Source organism: Mustela erminea, chromosome 4 (assembly GCF_009829155.1).
Source record: "Mustela erminea isolate mMusErm1 chromosome 4, mMusErm1.Pri, whole genome shotgun sequence".
NCBI lineage: Eukaryota > Metazoa > Chordata > Mammalia > Carnivora > Mustelidae > Mustela > Mustela erminea.
Window position 1 is genome coordinate 2,024,901 of NC_045617.1, and position 17,414 is coordinate 2,042,314.

Sequence of the window (17,414 nt, forward strand, 5' to 3'; positions counted from 1 at the left end):
GGGAGCCGAAGCCGGGCTGCTGCCCCTCATGGCGGAGCCCTCCGGCCCCGGCACACCTCCTGATACTCCGTTCTGAGGAGATCGGCATCCTAGCTCAGAGAGAAGGCTTAACCATGGTCCCGGGAGCAAACCGTTCACCTTCGGGTGATGATCACAGCCAGACGCCAGCCCTCCATGTCCTGGGAAGGAGCCATTCGATTCCGTCCAGTCTTTCCTTGGGACCCAAAGGAAAGCATGCTGGGGAGCGGGGTCCCCGTCAGGCAGCAGACAGGCCGGGAGACAGGCTGTGCCCTGCTGGCTGCGGTAGGGCTGTCCGTGGGCACATCTGAGTCGGCTTCGGACAGGCGTCCCACAGCGCGGCGTCCACACCAGAGCAGCCTCAGCTGTCGGCTGGTCAGGGGACGACCCCAGCTGGTTCCAGGGGCTCAGACAGCTCCTGGCTCCGCTGCTCAGCATGATGGGGACAGCTGGCCAGCCGCATCTGCCTCAGCACAGGTGCCACAGGGTCACCCATGAGTGTGATAGGGTCGCAAGAACATGCGGACTGGGGCCCACTCCCGGGCTAAGGACACCTGGAGGCAGCTCGGTGCGGAGGTTCTTGGCTTCCAGCCGCTGGGCTTCCTGCCTTGGGAATGTGGGTGCGTGGCCCCCATGGCCGAACCCAGGCCCACAAGGGCCAAGCTGCCCCACAGGCGAGAGCTGTCAGCACAGAACCTTACTCACCTGTGAGTCACAATCCCTCCCAGTTCTCAAAACACATCATCAGCCTGATTTCCCTCCCCCGGACCCAGGAGCCAAAGCGCACTTCTCCACCCCATGACAGCCCGAGGTCCGCGGCCTGTCCCCAGCACAAAGGGCCGGGAGGTCCTTCTGGACTGAACAGCACCAGCGGTACGTGGTCCCAGCCGGGGAGTGGCGAGCCCTCGGGGGCAGAGAACACCGTCCAGTCCTGCCGGCCGCCGCTGAGGGCCAGCCCCCGCCTGGGCCTCGGGCTGGGGGAGGGGGCATGTGTCTCTGCCGCCCGTGTGGAGCAGGACTCCGGGAACGGGAGCAGAACGTGGGGAGACCCCTGCACCGCTGGCCTCCGGGCTGCTTCCGGGGGCCCAACCGCACGTCTCGCTTCTTTCCAGCTCAGCACAGACAGGCCGGGCCACAGGGAGCTGCTGAGCTCGCGTGGATCCAGCCCCAGGCTAAGCGACCCCAGTGGCGCTGCTTCCAGGAACACTAACCCCATTGCAAAGGACCGCCTGCGGGGTGGCCGCGGGCCGGGGCGGGAGAGAGCGTGAGGCTCCCCCGGGGGCGCGGGAAGCCGGGCGCAGGAGGCAGACACTGGGGGCCTGTTTGCATTCACTTCGCAAACCCCTGGCTCTGGGCTCAGGGGGGCCGGGGAACGTTCAAGAGAAGAAAGAGGGCAACAGGTTAATGGTTAACTCAGGGCCTAAAAATAATGAGGAGTTTAGTTTAAGGCTCAGAGTTCTTCCTAACAAGGTTCTTTAGATAAATCCATTTTCCTTTAAAAACCATTACTGTTTATAGAATTAAATGCTTTTTCTAAAACCAGGGGACTAGAATACAGGTGCATCGAACAGAGGACAGATGCCCTGACTTCCACACTTCTGTCGTCCAGGGAAGGGCTTGCTGTCAGGCTGCCTGTGGACTCCCTGTGTGTGCGTGTGTGCACGTGAGTGTGTACTTGTGTTCACATATGCCCGTATGTGCGTGATTTTTGTTTTTTTTCACTTCTTCATGTTTTTATTAAGTATAATTGACACACAGTGTTGTCAGTTTCTGGTCTACAACAGAGCGAGCGAACACCTCTGCAGGCCACCCAGGGCCCGTCCCCCCGTGTGCGCCCCGAGTCCCGTTCCTTCCCGCCCCTCCCACGCCCCTCCCCCACAGTGACCGGTGTGTTCTCAGTTAAGAGTGTGCTTTTAAAATTTGTTTCTTTTTTCTTGATTTGTTGATCTGTTTTGTTTCTTAAATTCTACAAGATTATTATTATTTTTTTTAAATTAAGATGAGCTTCTGCCGTTTTGGTGCAAAAAGTAAGACCTCAGTAGCAGCGTTTCTAAAATGTTGTCAGCCACACCAGGCTCTCTCCCCGGCCGCCTCTCCACATCTCGCCGGCAAACCTCTCGCAGAGAGAGTCAAGTAGCTCCCAGATGAGCAGCCGCCCGGGGCTGGTCATCTGCAAACAGGTTGTACCACTTGCCGAAGCGAAGGAGGCATTGTGTGAATGATTTCCCAACGCTCTGAGAATTCAGTCATTCTCCTCGCCACCAAAAGCCAAGCAGGAAAGTGTCGGCGTCCTCCGAGACCTAGGAGGACATGTGCCACGGTAAGAACGGGAACTCAGGAGGCGCAGAACCAGGTAAAGCCCTCGCTGCTGTTCGGTCCGGGCGGATGTCACGCAGACTTCATGGGCGTCTGTGTGTCGTGGGATCAAAGGCCCACAGTTGTCTTTGGAGGTTCACCAAGGTCATTTACAGCCCTGCTGCTCTGCCCCTGTAGACTGGATAAGGGACTGAGAACTAACCAGAACATTCCGGTGTCATCACCACTTTGCCCTCATCGGAGGAACGTGGGCAAGCATGCGTTTGGTGCTTGGCTGTCCCCATGGCGGGTCCCGGTTTCTCAGCCGCTCCTAGGGCTCATGGGACCTGTTCAAGCAGAGGGACACGGGCTTTGGTCTGCTGGGCTCACAAGATGCGGGGCTGAAACGTTCCCTGTCTGTGGGGCGCAGACTGGCCAGGCTGAGCACCCGGGAGCTGGGTCGCTGCCCGAGTGGCGGGCTCTGTCACCATTGTGGAGGTGTGGGGCGCCGGCCAACGGCCTCACCCTCCAGTCCGGTCTATCACATCACCTGCTGGCTTTGGGTGATGTGGCAGTGTGTACCCCACCTGCACTGGTGTGATTTCTTGACCTGCTTCATGGTTTACTCCCTGTCTCCTTCAGTGGTGGGAAACCTCGGTGGGAACAGGGGCTCTTGCTGACCACTGGGGCAGTGGCCTCAGCACCCAGAGCCGTCTCTGGCCCAGGGCAGGCCCGGACAAGTAGCCTGACTGCAGCAGAAGGCGGCTGGGCTGTGCAGGCCACCGGAGGGCGAGGGACTGTGCACTTGGAAAAGCAAAGGAGTGTGTGAGCACGCGTGTGTGTTAGACAGGGAACCTCTGTCGTGCCCCCATATATGCACGTATGGCGTGAGGACTGTCCCCTCTCCGACTCCTTCATGTCGCCACGTAGGCTGGGCACACGACGGGCACCCAAGGGCTCAGCGAAGCCTGCCCGGCTCTGTGTCTCTGGGACAAAATGAGGGGGTGTGGCCTTTGCTGAGGCTGTGGCTGGGGGCGGGAGGGCGGGAGTCCTAAAGCCCTGCTGAGGATGTGGGCTGTGGGCGGGCGCCGCCGGTGGCCCAGCTGGACACACACGAGGGACCCGGGGGTGGGAAGACTCTGGTCTCTTGGATAAGGATGGGAAGGAGCTGAACAGGCCTTCTCTGTGGGGAGGACAGGATCCGGAAGGACCCCCCCCCCCCGCCCCCAGGAGGCTGCGGCCAGCTGGGTCCTCACACCCCCCACCCTCTCCCGCCGGCCAGCCGGCCAGCCTGCCTTCAGCGGCTTTGAAGACTTGCTCGGAGACGAACCGAATGTTTTCTGAGGCCAGAGTGGGGAGGGTATCAATTGGTCTTACTTTAAAAAAGAAAAAAAGCACCAAAGACATTTATTTCCGAAGTGTAAGAATTGCACACGTAAGCGATAGTTGGCTCCAATAGTTGGCTCCTTTCTCACCAGTGCGTTGCTCGTCTTTGACAGCAGAAAGTATGACTAATGAGTAGGACAAATATGAATTTGTTCGGTGCAAACGTATCAGGTCTAAATGTCAAGAAAATTGATGTTAATTTGCTTATATAAGTAACTTCTTCAAAAGAGCAAAGCGCTGATGAGACTTCCAGGAGCGGAGAGCTTCTCCGCAGGAGATCACGGACGGGAAATGAGGTCCCGCAGGACTCACACCCCTGAGGGGTCAGGGAGCTCAGGGTCGGCGAAGCGGTGACATCGAGTGGCTGGTAAAATCCACCGCCCTCAACCCCGAGAGTTTCTAGAACCTTCGTTCTCAGCCGGGTGCCAGACGGGGACTTTCACTGAATACCCAGTAAGGGATCATGAGGGACCAAGAAGATCCACAAACCATTTTGTTCCTCCCGGTGAAGAAGTGTGCGTGTGAATTGTAGGGAATGAAGTGATTATTGGTGTTTTGAGCTGTTTACACCTAAGTCTTCAGCCATCCGAGGCGCTCTCCAGCACAGGGTCCACAGCACCCGTTATGGGCTGCTAATAATGCTGACATGGCTGACCGGTCAGAACAGCTCTTGGGTTTCTGGAATCCCTCACTCTCGTCCCCGTCCCAACCATGTAGCTGCAGGAATGTATAAATTAGCGGAGGCCGGGGCCGTCTGATTATGAGGGAAGTATCGTGGCATCAGCTGAATCAGCTTGTCCTCGTCACAGGAGCAGCTCAGGCACGGTCCCAGGGGACATCTCCTAAGACACAGTTTGGGAGAGTCCCATCACTAGGGTGGCAACAGAGGTTGTCCCTGACTTGGCTCCCTCTCGCAAGAACCACAGCCAATACCTGGTAGAGAAAGAATACCCTGAGAGGATTCTAGAACACCGGCGTGAGGCTGAAGCACCAGCCCCACCTCAGAGACCAGGACGGATTGCGTGTGCCGGGGAAGGGAAGCCACCACACGGCCACATGGCCACACGGCCACAGGGCACCACACTGCCCCTCCCCCAGGTCAACAAAGCCCCATGCCGAGAGGTCTCCCCGAGCCTCTGGTTCATCCACTGGGAAAAGGGAACCTGGGGTAACAACGAGGCTCCCCAGCATTGTGGGTCCTTTTGTGGGATACCTGAATCTGCTTTCACATGGTGGGGATTATGGGGGAAAAGTGCAGGGCTTGACCACTGGGACCGTGACTGTGAGGGAGAAGTGGGGGAGGGGCTTGCCACAGCAGCCCTGGGACCTCGGCAGACCAAGTTCATATCTGCAGCGCTCAAGTAGTAATCCCCACAAGAGGTTTTGTTCACCAGCAAAACCAGGCCCGGGGTCCAATCTGACTGGGGAACTTAGTGGGCCACAGACCTGCCTGACTTGGCTCCTCAGACAAGGAGTTCTGCCGGCCCTAGAGCCCAGCTTGCCCGCGCCCAGGCAAGGTGCTGAGCCACAGCCCTGTGGAGAGCGCTTCCAGCCCCGTTTGAGCAGAAGGGCTGGCAGCGAATCCCGGAAGCTGTGCGGCCTGGCATGTTCCAGCCAAGAGCCAGGGGGGCTGAGCCGATGCCACCCAGAGCAATGCCAGTACCAAGCAGGGACGCTTCTTCTGCTTCACACAAGCAGGGAGATGAACACATGCCCAAGTCCCAGGGGCGCTCCCGGCCCCTCCCAGCTGCAGAGCTTGCTTGGGAAATTGAGAGGAGCTTTTCCCCTCCTTTCCAGGCACAGGGGCTGAGACATAGCCTCACCTGGGGTGCAGAGTGTCTTCTAGCCCAGCTGGCCAGAGGGCTTGGTGACAGCTCCTGGCAGCTGTGTGACCCAGCAGTGCTAGAGTGGAGAGAAGGGCAGGCACAGCTGACAGTTTTGACAGTTTGCAGAGAAAAGCTAGTGGCCCTGTTCTTCCAGGGAACTGGGCTGTGGGTTGGCCTGAGTTAAGACAAGAAAAAAAGAACTTTACCAGCTTTAGAGCCGCTTCCCCTGCTGTTCCTGGCCATCCCTGTCCATCTAACTCACAGCCCAGATCATCACTGAACATAGCCCTCAGCCTGTAAACAACCTAATCGAAGCACATGGGAAGCTGCATAGCCCATGCAGTAGTGCTACATACAGGGGCACCTGAACAGAGAGCCCAGACTGACTTCCCCCTCTGCAGAGCAAAAGCAGGGGCCTCCCCTGACCAGGGACTTCGGCTTATTTCAGGCCCCCAAACCATGAGCTATACAGGCTCTGGTAATGTGCCAAGGCAGGGAAACTAATTCATAGTCCTATGTAGTACTGAATGTAGTACCCAGTCCTGACCATCTAGGAAACCTGACCAGCAAATCCAGCCAATGGCTCCAGCTGTGGAGCCCATCCTACATCCTCATCTGGGGAGGGAACCAAACCAGCAGTCCTAATCAACTGTTCTCAGCCAATGGCACAATCCCAATTCCCATCCACAGTGCTAGAAAAGATGCCTTGCCAAAAATAAACCATAATATCAGGGCCCATCTGCCCAAGGACATGACCATCAGACACACACAGAAACCCAAACGGAGGTGACTGGTGAAGAGCTGTCATGCCAAAGCCAAACTGTAACATGTAAGAGGAGACGCACAGATACCAATGAAGTGAACAAAGGGTCACAAAGAACCAGGTACATATGACACTACCAAAGGCAACTAATAAAGCTCCAGTAACTGACCCTGAAGAAATGAAGATCTATGCACTGTCAGAGAGAGAACTGAGAACAATCCTCTTCAGGAAGTTGAGTGGTATATACGAAAACAGACAACGGGGCACCTGGGTGGCTTGGTTGGTTAAGCCTCTCAGGTCATTATCCCAGAGTCCCAGATTGAATCCCGAATTGGGCTTCCAGCTCCACAGGGAGTCTGCTTCTCCCTCTGACCTTCTCCCCTCACATGCTCTCTCTCTCTGTCTCTCAAAAAAATAAAATCTTTTAAAAAAATTTAAAAAAAAAACAGACAACTAAACAAAATTGTGAAAACAATGCATGAACAAAACAAGTTCAGCAAGGAATAGCAACCATCAAAACAAGCGAACAAATGAAATCCAGGAGTCACAGAAATGCAATAACTGAACTGATGAATTCAGTAGCATGTTTTAAAAGTAGAATCAACCATGGAGAATAAAGAATCAGTAACCTGGAAGACAGGATGTTAGAAATTATTCAGTCAGAGGAGCAAAAAGAAAAAAGAATGAAAGAGTGAAGGAAGACTACGGGAATCACAAAACACAATGGAAAGAAACAATATTCACATTATGGAAGTTAAAAAAGGACAAGAGAAAGACCAAGGAACAGAAAGCATATTTAAAGTAATACTGTCTGAGAACTTCCCACACCTAGGCAGAGAAAAGGACATCCAGATCCATGAGGTCCAAAGGACCGCAAATATGTTGAACCTAATTAGGGCTATACTGAGACACACTGTAACTAAATTATCAACAATCAAAGATAATAATAATAGTAAATTTAAGAGCAGCAAAAGAAAAGATATAAATAACATACAAAGGAAATCCCATGAGACTAGAAATGAATTTCTCAACAGAAACTTTTCTGGCCAGGAGAAAATGGAATGACATACACAAAATATTGAAATAACTGTCAACCAAGAATTCTACACCCAGTGAAGCCATCCTTTAGAAACGAAGGAGGAATAAAAACTTCAGTAAACAAACAAAAGCAAGAGGAGTTCATTACCACTAGACCTGCCTTACAAGAAATGTTAAAGGGATTCTCTGAGTGAAGGAAAGGAATGCGTATTAACATCAATTAACAACGATCAGACCTCACTGGCAATGGTAACTATATAGCCATGGTTAGATTCTGCAATATGGTAATAGTGTGCATAATTCACTTGCAACTATAGTTTAAAAGTAATAAAAAGGAAGTATTAAAAATAACTATAACTACAATAGTCTTTTATTAATTATACAATATAAAAGTGTAAATTACAATAGCAATAAGCTCAAATGTGAAGGGGAGGAGAAGTAAAAGTGTAAAGTTTATGAATTTTACTGGAGTTGAGTTATTTTCAGTTTAAAATAAGATGTTTCCAATTTAAAATATTTTATGTCAGCTTATGATGACCACAGGGGTAAATCCTATAGTAACTGTACAAAAGAACATGATAAAGAAGCCAAAGCAGACTGATGCCAAAAGACATGAAAATACATGAAAAAGACAGCAGGATAAGAAAGAACCACCAATCTATAAAACAACCAGAAAACAACAACAAAAAAAATGGCAATAGTAAATTCTTACTTATCAGTAATTACTTTAAACATGAAGGGATTAAATTCTTCAATTAAAAGACATAGAATGGCTGGGTGGATTAAAAAAAACAACAGAAGATCTAACAATATATCATCTAGAAGAGATTCACTTTAGCTTTAAAGACACACATAGAGAGTGAAGGGATGGAAAATCATGTTTTAAGCAAACGACAACAACAACAAAAAGAGGGGTGGCTACACCTACACTGGACAAAACAGACTTTAAACTAAAAATGGTAAAAAAAAAAAAAAAAGAGAGAGAGACAAAGAAGATTATTAAATGGTGATAAAAGGGCCAGTACATTAAAAAAAAGATATAACAATTGTAATAATTTCTGCACTCAACATTAGAGTGCCTAAATACATAGAGCAAAAACTAACAGAGCTAAAAGAAGAAATCAACAGGAATACAATAATAGTGGGGGACTTCAATACACTATTCTCAACAATGGAGAGATCATGCAGAGAATCAAGATGGGAACAATGGATTTGAACAACATTATAGACCAAATGGTCCTAATAGACAGGTGCAGAGCATTCTATCCAACAACAGAATACATTCTTCTCAGGTGCCCATGGATCATTTTCTAGGATAAATGATAAGTTAGACCATAAAAGAACTCTTGGCAAATTCTAAAGAGTTGAAATTATATCAAATATCTTCTCTGACTACAATGTTATGAACCCAGAAATCAATAACAAAAGGAAAACTGGGAAATTTATGAACACATGAAAATTATACAATCAATGGATCAAAGAAGAAATTAAAGGAAAAACAAAAGTTTTTTGAGACAAACAAAATTGGAAACAGCATATCAGAACTTGTGGGGTGTGGGAAAAACAATTCTAAGAGGGAAGTTCATTGCAATAAATGCCTATATTAAGAAGCAAGAAAGATCCCAAATAAGTAACCAAATCTTATGCTTTAAGGCACAAACTGAACACTAAGTTAGAAGAAAGGAAATAATAAAGATTAGAGCAGAAATAAATGAAAAAGAGAATAGAAAAAACAGTAAAAAAGATTAACCAAAGTAAGACTTGGTTCTCTGAAATGATAAAATTTATCTAACCAAATTAAAAAGAAAAAGGATGCAGATCAACTAAATTATAAATGGAAAAGGAGACATTACAATGGATACTACAGAAATTCAAAGGGTCATAAGGGGCTGTGAAAAGCAACTATATGTCCACAAACTGGAAATCCTAATAAAAATGGAAAACTTTTTAGAAATCTATAAATTACTAAGACTGAATATGGAAGAAATTAAAAAGTATGAACAGACAAATTCTAGTAAGGGGACTGGCTCAATAATAGAAAAAAAATCTCCCCATACAGAAAAGCCCAAGACCAGATGGCTTTATCAGTGAATTTTACCAAAATTCAAAGAAGAATTAATACAAATTCTTCCCAAGCTCTTCCAAAAAGTCAAGGACGGGGGCCATCCTCAAACCCATTTTATGAGGTCAGCATTATCTTGATACCAAATTCAAAAAAGAACACTACCAAATGAACAAATAAACAAACAAATGAAAAACTACAGGACAATATCCCTGATGAATCGATCAATGCAAAAATTTTCCACAAAATACTAACAAACCAAATTCAGCCGCACATTAAAAGGACCATTCACCATGAACAAATAGGATTTACCATTTGGAATATGAGGATGGAGAGTTTGACATATATAAATGAATCATTATGATACATCACATTAATAGAATGAAAGAAAAGAATTATAATCATTTCAATAGAAGCAGAAGAAGCATCTGACAAAATTCAACATTTATTCTCAATCAAAGCTCTTAACAAATTAGGCATAGAAAATACACATCTCAACATAATAAAGGCCATATATGATGAGCCCATAACTAATATCATGCTCAGTGGTGAAAGGTTGAAAATTTTCCTCCATGACCAGGAAGAAGAGAATGGTGCACACCTCACTGCTTCCATTCAGCAATGTACTAGAAGTCCTAGCCAAAGCAATCAGGCAAGAAAAAGAAATAAAAGGTCAGAATTAAAAAGGAAGAAGTAAAATTTTCTCTATTTTCAAATGGCATTATCTTATATCCAGAAAATCCTAAAGGTTCAACCAAGAAATCATTAGGTCTGATCAATGAATTCAGTGAAGTTTCAGGATACAAGATCAATATATGAAAATAAGTGGCATTTCTATACACCAACAAGTTCTCAGAGAAGGAAATAATTGAAATCGATCCCACTTACAATACCATGAAAAACAATAAAATGTTTAGGAATAAGTTTAAGGAGGTGAAAGATCTGTACTCTGAAAACTACAAGACATTGATGAAAGACATCAAAGAAGACACAATTGGAAATGGAAAAGTGTCCCATGTTCATTGATTGGAAGAACTAATATTGTATAAATGTCAGTACTACTATAAGCTGTGTATAGATTTAAGGCAATCCCTGTCAAGATTCCAAAGGCATTTTTTACAGAAATAGGGAAAAAAATCTCTTAAAATGTATATGGAACCACAAAGACGCCCAAAAGCCAAAGAAATCCTAAGAATGAAGCAAAAAGCATCACACTTCCTCATTTCATGCTATACCGTAAAACAGTAGTCATCAAAAGAGTATGGTACCAGCATAAAATCCAGAATAAACCAATGGAACAGAAGTGAGAGTCCAGAAATAAACCCAAGCATTATAAAGTTAATTAGTGTTTGATAAGGGAGCCAAGAGTACTCAATGGAGAGAAGACAGTCTTTTTAATATACAGTGCTAGTATACTTGGATATTCACATGTAAAAGAATGAAACTGGGCCCATATATATTCTACACACAAAAATGAACTCAAAATCGATTAAAGACTTAAATATAAGACCTGCCACCATGAAACTCCTAGAAGAAAACACGGTAATAAAGCTGCTTGACATGAGTCTTGGCGGTGATGTCTGGGTGTGACGCCTATAGCACAAGCAACAAAATCAAAAGTAAATGAGCAGGACTACATCAAACTAAAAAGCTCTGTACAGGAAAAAAAAAAAGACATCAACAAACTGAAAAGAGAACCTATAGAAGGGGAAAAATATTTGCAAACCATAATCTGATAAGGGATTAATATCCAATATATACAAAGAAGGCATACAAATCAATAGCAAAAACAAACAAAGCAAAAACAAAAAAGAATTTTAAAATCTGCAAAGGACCTGAATAGCCATTTCTCCAAAGAAGATACACCAAAAGCCAACAGGTACACGAAAAAAATGAACAATATCTCGAATCATCATGAGATATCACCTTACACCTGTTAGAATGGTCACCATCGAAAAAGACAAGAGATAGCGAAAGCTGGCAAGTATGTCAAGAAAAGGATCCCCATGCACTGTTGGTAGGAATGTAAATCGGTGCCGCCGCTGTGAAACACTGCATGCAGGTTCCTCAAAAAGTTAAAAATAGAACTACAGTATGATCTGGCAACCTCACTTCTGGGTGCGTATCCAAAGAAAACGAAAACACCAACTCACAGCAGCATTCCTTACAACAGCCAAGACGTGGGAACTACCTAAGTGGCCGTTAATGAATGAATGGGCAGGTAATCCGTGCAGGGAGATACAAGGGAACATGTTTCAGCTGTAAAAAACACGGAACTTGTGACAACACGGTGGACTCCGAAGGCATTATGGTTAGTGAAATAAGACACAGGAAGACACAGACTGTATGATCTCTCGTACATGCAGAATCTTAAAAAATAAATTTAAAAACTTAAAAACCAAACTCATAGGGAAAAAACGGGGACTTACGGTTACCAGAGACAGAGGGTGATGGGAAAATGGAGGAAGGTGCTCAAAAGGCACAAACTTGTGGTTTCAAGATTAGTGATTCCTAGAGACAGGAGGTAGAGCGTGACCGGTACCGCTGACGCTGCTGTGTGCATGTCTGGGAAATACAGGGAAGTTTTTAAATCCTTACAATTCATCACAAGAAATTTTTTTTTCTCTTCCCTTTCTTTCCTTTTTACTGTATGTATATGAGAAGGTGGTGGGTAGCCAAGCCTACTGTGCTAATTATTTTACAATGGCGGTAGATCAGACCACCATCCTGCACACCTCAAACTTACACGGGGATGTATGGGAATGATTTCCCATTAAAACTGGGCGGGGGAGTGTTTTGTTCTGCTAGAGAGCGAGGGCAGACTGTAAGATACGGTTCATTTAGAAAGTCACTACGCTGAGGGATAAAAGGGAAGACGTGGGAGGGAAAGTGGGAGCAGACAGGATGGAAGCAGGAATTCCCACGCGAACTCCTGACGCCAGCAGGACAGCTAGAGGGACAGGGACGGACGTGGCTCGCAAAGACAGGAGGACAGAGAAGCTTCACGGCGTAAGCACGGAGCTAGAACGGTAGCTCCCCGAGCTGCTCCCCGGAGTCTGTGAGCAAGTCCCAGAAGGTGGTTCTGGCGTGTTTGAGCAGTAGGCAACGGAAGCAACCTCGCTGCGTCTGCGAAGATCAGTGCAAGTCACTGGGAGGAGTGACAGGCCAGAACTGAGTGAGCGAGACCGTTGCTGAAAACAAGACACAAGCCAGCGTGCATTAGTCAGTAAGACTGGTGTGGAAAAGTGCGTGTTGTGCTAGGTATTAGATTTCTTTAAAAACTGTCCCGAGTGGTATTTTCTCTGGAAGCGAAAATGTCATCCTAGCCCATTAACGCTTCCGGGTGATGACGACGCGCTGCGGCCACTCCGGGGCTCTCACAGTTATCAGCTTCCTGACCGTTTGCGACTCTCCTTTTCCAAGAGGAAAGTGGGTTTGGGAAGCGGAGTGATCCCCGCGAGACTCGGGCAGAGAAGTGACAGGGCTGGGATCTGGACCCACAGGTCCCGTCTGTTTCCGCGTTAGCGTCTTTTACTGGATGAGGCTCCCTGCACGTCTGTGTCGAGCGTGGCAATCCACGTCTTGTCTGCGTGGAACCCTTCTTTTCCTACAAGTGTTATTTTCACAAGAGTAAATGGCGCTGCTAGGGTCCCGTCATGCTCTCCGAATGGAACGGCACGCTCGCGTGCACGGTGTTGCCAGTCACCTACCTGTGTCAGGTCAGCCGATACCGTAAGGCTTTTCTTACCGACCCAAACTAAATAAAAATGGCTGATTTCACAGCACTTTGGAGTCAGTCTACAAACATCAAGTTCATGAACAACTGAATGAACTAACAGCTGAATGGACAATTGGATGAAAAATGATTTTGCTTCTTAGCTGCGAGATACGGGTTACGTTGTTTGAAATCAGCTGGGGGCTGCCCAGTACGGCAGACACGGCGACAGGTCGCTATTTAAATTTAAATTAATTAAAATTAAGTGCAGCCATGAGTTCAGCCCCTCAGTTGCACTAGCCACGTTTCAAGGGCTCAGTGGCCCCATGAAGCCTGTGGCTGCCCTGGACAGTGCAGGAAGTTCTCCTGGACAGCACGCCTCTCTTCCAAAACCCCAAATCTGTGACCTGTTCAGAAGCTCAGCTCCCCGCCTGGTCACGTCTGGGAGTCCCAGTGACAGCCGCCACAGCTTGCCCTTGGGACAACATAAAAGGACGCATGTAAGGTCCTTCGCACACTGTAAGGCTCTATGCTCAGGAGGTGTTGTGCTCTTGTTCCTTTAACTCTGGCAGTGCGGTAAAATCATGTAGAGTCTGACACAGCCGGACTGGGGCCCTCGGGTCTCACGGTCACCTTAAGTCTTTCTCAGAACCGAGCCGTGTATCTCGAAGCCCGCATTCATACTTTGTTCTTTACGACAGAAACACATCCATATTCTGCACCGCGGATGATTTCTTTAATGCGGAAGGTACCGGCTCACACACACACACACACACACACACACACACACACACGACAGTCATTCTGTTACTGTAAGGACTCGATCGAGAAATTAAGAGGGGGGACTGCAGGCGCGCACGGGCAGTGAACGTCCTAATCTCCCGCCCTGCTAGGAAGTGGTTACCGCAGAGATGACGCGTGACCAACACCCCCCGCGGCGCTCCCCGGCCTCTGCGGTAACTAAGTCCATTGACTCACCAGGACCTCGCTGACCTGCACGCCTCGCGCAGAGGACAGAGAGAGGGAGCAGGACTTCTGGGTACAGACGGCGTCCCCGCGCCCGGCCGGCGGCTTTCAGGGACGACGCGTGTGCGTGCCCACGGATGGTTGACACCGTGAATCGGCCCGATGGAGAGAAGCCTGAGGAATGTCCTCGTGGTGTCGTTTGGGTTTCTGCTTCTCTTCACAGCCTACGGCGGCCTGCAGAGCCTACAGGTAAGGACACTTGTGAGCACACTTGCGAGCGAGCGTCTGTCTCTTGGCCTCCAAGAAGCCCCACGGCCACGGAGGACGGGAACCGAGCATTTCTCCTTCACCCCTCGCTCCCACACCCTCTCCGGCGGCCGTTCCCGTGTGCAGGCGAGCACGGCCCCCTCCCCCACCCCGGCCGGGCCGCAGGGCGGGGAGTGTGAGCTCGACCCTTGGACGGGGGTGTGGGTCTTGGGTGAGTGATGAGATAAGACATTCTTTGCCTTTGGATCGTTAAAGGGAGAGACGCAGGATGAGTCTTTGCGAATTCTCCGGTTTCACGACTTTGGCTTTGTGGCTGGGGTAGTAACGGGAATATTCAGGTTTCACTAAACTCTAGATTCTAAGCCTGGTTAGGCAATATGGTGAATTTAGACAAAGTTTGGACAAATTGGTCTCTGTAAGTCTGTCCCCCACAGCACTCTTTCCCCCTCGGGCCTCTCTAACAGCTGCGGCAGGGGCCGTGTGTGCCGGAGTAGTTTGGCTGTACGTTTCCCCAGATGGGTGTTCTGTTTTGTCTTGTTTTTTGAAGTGTAGTTGGCATAGTGGCCGCGGTGCAGGGAGAGTGGATGGCCCCGCCCCTCGCACACCCAAGTCCTCCTCGGTCTGCCTGTGATCACGGTCCGTGCTGAGGAGGCCCCCTCTTCCTGGGAAGAGCAGAGATGTTAGGGGACCAGACCTCCAGCTCTGGCGTGGGGCAGTCCGCCCTGCCACCTCTCTGCCTTCTGTCCAGCCCTAACCCACCATATTTCCTCACGTGCTAATCTTGAATACGTGACCATGGTTTAAGGGGGACCATTGTCTCCACCAGTCTGAGTGGCCTACATAAAAGAATGAGATGACACGGACAGACGTGACCTTAGGCATGGCCGTGTCCCCGCGATGCTGGAGGCTCCTGCCTGTCCCTGTCATTTCCTTCAGCTCTCATCTGGTCACTTTCATTCTCAGGCCCCCGGGGGTGGCACGGATGGTCCCAGGCATCCTCAGGGCCCCAGCCCCACTCCGAACTCCCACCGGGACCCCGGCACACACCCACACAGCCTCCCCCTGCAGCAGCTGTGGCCTCTCCCTCCTGTGCCTAATGGTCACCTGCAAGTCACTGGGCTCTCCCCTTGGATGTCACCCCCTTCGCCCCTTTCCCTGCTCCCTGGGACTGAACTCTGGAAGGGGCACACCTGTGGGTTCCCCCGATGCTGTGGCAGGCCCCGCAGCACGCCCGTGAGTCCACGACGCCGGCAGGACGGTCACTGCTCCATGACCTCGTCCCCCTGACTGAGACAGTGCTCCACACACAGGAGGCCGTCGATGGCTAACCCAGGGCATGAAGTCGGCGCTGCATCTCATCTCCAGCTTGCCTCCTGCCCCAGGCTCTCCGTGGCCTGAAGATCCGACCCCACTCCCCAGGCCGCAGCCGGCACTGCTCCCGCCGCAGTCCGGCAGGCTTCCCGGACTCGTCTCCTCAGAGGAGATTCACGGCTCTGGACAAAGCAGCGCAATGTTCCCTGCTGCCTCTCAGCCCAGCACGAGCCCCGGGCAGCTCCTCTCCCGCACCCCTGCCTCCCGCACCCCTCCCCATCCCCCGGACCCGCTCACCCTCCCCATCCCATACAGTCTTCACGCCTTCTCGACGGTCTTCCTGCTGCCCTGGGCTAGCGCCCCTTGCAGGACCCGATTGCAATGGTCCGTTGGCTGGTGTCCCTGACCCCCGTCAGCTCCTGTCCACCGTGCACTCCTGGAAGGGCAGGGCTGTGTAATTCCCTTTGGTTTCACTAGAGCAGGGCACGGAGCCTCTCCTGGCAAGTGTTTAAGGATGTATTTGCTGAGTGACTTGAGTGAAAGTCCTACTTGCATATGCGAGTGGGTCTTGCCTAATGCAGATCTCACAGGCACACACTCCTCCCACAGTATTCCGGATTATTCCACACGCCCTGCTCTGCGGACACTTGCGGACACAGGGATCTCAACACTGGAATTCACGTAGAAAAGAAGGTTGCTTTTAAAATTTGATTCCTACTTTGGCTACTGAAATCTGTCTTCCTTTTCAGTGGTTTGCAGTCAGATTTGACTGTTTGTGACCGAGATACCTTTGCTGATTGTAGCAGCACAGTGTGTGGACGAGAAATTCCAGGGCACAGAAAGGCTGAGTGCTTCTTTCTCGTGAGCATCTGGGGAGCCGAGCTCAGTGGCACTGGATTTCCTACGTTTGTATTAAGGAAGCAAAAGTCTCAGGCTGAACCAATTCCCCTACTCCACACAAGCAGGAATTTCCCGATAACCCCCACTTCAGAGCAGAGCACTCAATTTCCATCTTCCAGCCAGATTTCAGAATTTTCGTGGCACTAGCTGTGGTTATGCTCCGTTTCAGTTAATCCACAAATACTATTATGTCCCTGCTTTGAGCAAGGCATCGGGAGAGATCCAGAAAGAGCAGAACATTTCCCGTGTTCAGGGACCATTGTCAGCGGGGGTGACATCGCGGGTCCCCAGGTGGTGTGGGCTAGAGGTCAGGTGACATTCCGGCGCAGGATCAAAGCGGAGGTCTCTGCGGATGGCACTAGCCAGGGGCCCTTGGAGACCCTTGATCTGCCCTTGAAGAACAGGAGCCCTTTGGAAAGTGAGAACGAGGAAGGTCCCAGCACGTTCAGGGGTTGGCAGGAAAGGAAGAGAGAATCTCAGAGTGGCGGGTGCTGTGCCAAGTCAGAGCTCAGCCCAAGGGTGCGGGGCCACAGTGGACGGAATGACAGTGAGGGAGTGCCGGTGGCTGCACCTGCCCAGTGCAGGGTCCCTTGTCACAGGACATCGTCATGTCGGGGGTAGGGGGTGGCGTGGCAGCCAGGAAGGAACGTGAGGAGTCCGCACGGTCAAGTACCCGCTTCCTGACCGTCGGTCGGGCCACGCACATGAGTCTACGAGGAGACAATGTCCCCTTCCTTATCTCTTCCATGGGGAAAGTAGCCCGCATTTCTCAGCCCTAAAGGGGAGGAGTGCAAAGCTGTCCTCCAGATAAAGCAGATGCCACAGAAGGCGTGAGGCCGTCTGCCCCACCACACCCCAGCTGTGGCC

General features: G+C 49.8%; 1 protein-coding gene across 3 annotated transcripts in view; it reads left to right on the top strand.

Annotated features, from left to right (window-relative positions):
• Nucleotides 1-779: 779 nt before the first annotated feature.
• Nucleotides 780-17,414, top strand: part of UNC93A (unc-93 homolog A) — a 32,965-nt gene continuing 16,330 nt past the window's right edge. Inside the window, exons 1-3 of one of the 3 annotated variants that reach the window (XM_032338481.1) lie at nucleotides 780-891; nucleotides 1,131-1,282; nucleotides 2,018-2,371. In XM_032338481.1, the coding sequence (XP_032194372.1) occupies nucleotides 2,237-2,371 (135 nt within the window). In that variant the 5' untranslated portion in view covers nucleotides 780-891; nucleotides 1,131-1,282; nucleotides 2,018-2,236. Of the gene's footprint in view, nucleotides 892-1,130; nucleotides 1,283-2,017; nucleotides 2,372-14,084; nucleotides 14,319-17,414 lie in introns of those variants that run through there. The other 2 variants (XM_032338480.1, XM_032338482.1) reach the window with 2 other exon arrangements.